The 1502-nt window shown below is 54.1% G+C and overlaps 1 protein-coding gene across 1 annotated transcript in view; it reads left to right on the top strand.

Annotated features, from left to right (window-relative positions):
- Positions 1 to 716: 716 nt before the first annotated feature.
- CYGB (cytoglobin) overlaps positions 717 to 1502 on the top strand; it is an 11397-nt gene continuing 10611 nt past the window's right edge. The window contains exon 1 of the mRNA XM_010183839.1: positions 717 to 881. Within this exon, the coding sequence (XP_010182141.1) occupies positions 739 to 881 (143 nt within the window). The 5' untranslated portion in view covers positions 717 to 738. The remainder of the gene's footprint in view (positions 882 to 1502) is intronic.

Here is a 1502-nt window from a genome sequence, read left to right as displayed (position 1 = left end):
ATAATATCTCAATTTCACCAGTGCCTTTAACTCTGGATCCCTTTGGAACTGGGTCCTGCCGTGAGAAGAGCAAATTCTTGTCAGTAAAAAAAGCCCCCGTGGGACAGACCGCAGGGGAGAGCCAGGGCAGAGCCCACCACAGCCAGAGCTTGGGACAACTGTAACTCTGCACTTTGGATTCCCAATTTCCTCTGAGCTGTTTACAAGGGCTGAAAAAAAAAACCTTGCAGTCCTAACCGCCCCCCCCCCCAGCCCCGTCCTGATGTTGCCCAGAACATCTCCCTCATCCCTCCCTTTCGGAGAGGAAAAAAAAAGGGCAGGAGGGAGGAGTGGGAGAGAGGAGGAGGGAGGCAGAAAGTGAGCTCACATTCACACATTGGTAAAGAGGCTGGGTCTTGCAATGCCTTTGAATATTTTACTTTTAGGCAGTTCCCAATCAGTCAGCCACACACATCCGAGGCGAGCTGAAGCTCACTCCAGCCATGGACAGCAGTAGGAGATCTGAAATCTAACTGCATGCATCATTCCTCCGGGATATTTTTTTAAATTACATATATAAACACGTCGACAGACAGCCGCGCTCACACGCACACATATACATCCACACGTCGGCAGAGCCGCCAGCACCCGCACGGCCGCTGAGCAAACACCTTGTCTGTGCTCGCAGGATATACCCGCTCACACACGGCTCTCTTCATCTCCTCCTGGCTTCCCGGAGGATCGTGCCGGCTGTTTTTCATGGAGAAAGTCCAGGGAGAAATGGAGATTGAGAGATGGGAAAGAAGTGAAGAGATTTCAGATGCAGAAAAAAAGGTTATTCAAGAGACATGGAGCAGAGTATATGCAAACTGCGAGGACGTTGGGGTCTCCATACTCATCAGGTATTTAAAAAAAACAGGAAAAAAAAAGGAAGCAGCAAATCCAACTAAATCTCTTTATAGCTGAGAAAGAGGCAGAACAATATATATAACTGAACTGGAATGAATGACAGCGAGTGGGGAGCTGGCTGGGTGCATTTGCTGGCGGGGAGCAGGCAGGGTTTCACAGCACTCCTCTGATTTCCACACCTTTGAGCCGGGTGGCGGCGGTGGGGGGAGCGGGGGGAGCTTCGCCGGGGACTTTGGGGGAAGCTGCTTCCATCGCAAAGGTCACCTTAGCCCACGGACGGAGCTGGGGGGGTGGCGGAGGCAGGGGGGTGAGCGGTGCCATGCTTGGGTGTGTTGGGGGTATATATTTTTTTACCCCTCCCCAGTTAGCTGCGTGCGAATGGCATTGGTACATAGCAGGCTGGCGGGGGAAATAATGCAAGTTGGGAGCCAAGATAAAACCCAAAGGGCACCATCTGTCCCTCCGGCGACAGCGTCGGCGGGAAGGAGAGCACTGAAGTTGGCGGTGGAAAAGGGGTGCAGAGGGGCACAGGCAGGAGGAGGGGAGCACCGGGGACGGCAGGCACCCAGCCACCCCGGGAGGGGGGTGCGCAGCATCGCCCAATGTCGGGGGGC

The sequence above is a fragment of the Mesitornis unicolor genome, unplaced genomic scaffold (assembly GCF_000695765.1).
Source record: "Mesitornis unicolor isolate BGI_N332 unplaced genomic scaffold, ASM69576v1 scaffold30104, whole genome shotgun sequence".
Taxonomy (NCBI): Eukaryota; Metazoa; Chordata; class Aves; order Mesitornithiformes; family Mesitornithidae; genus Mesitornis; species Mesitornis unicolor.
The sequence above is the reverse complement of the archived record's forward strand: the minus strand, read 5'-3'. Positions and strand labels throughout refer to the sequence as shown.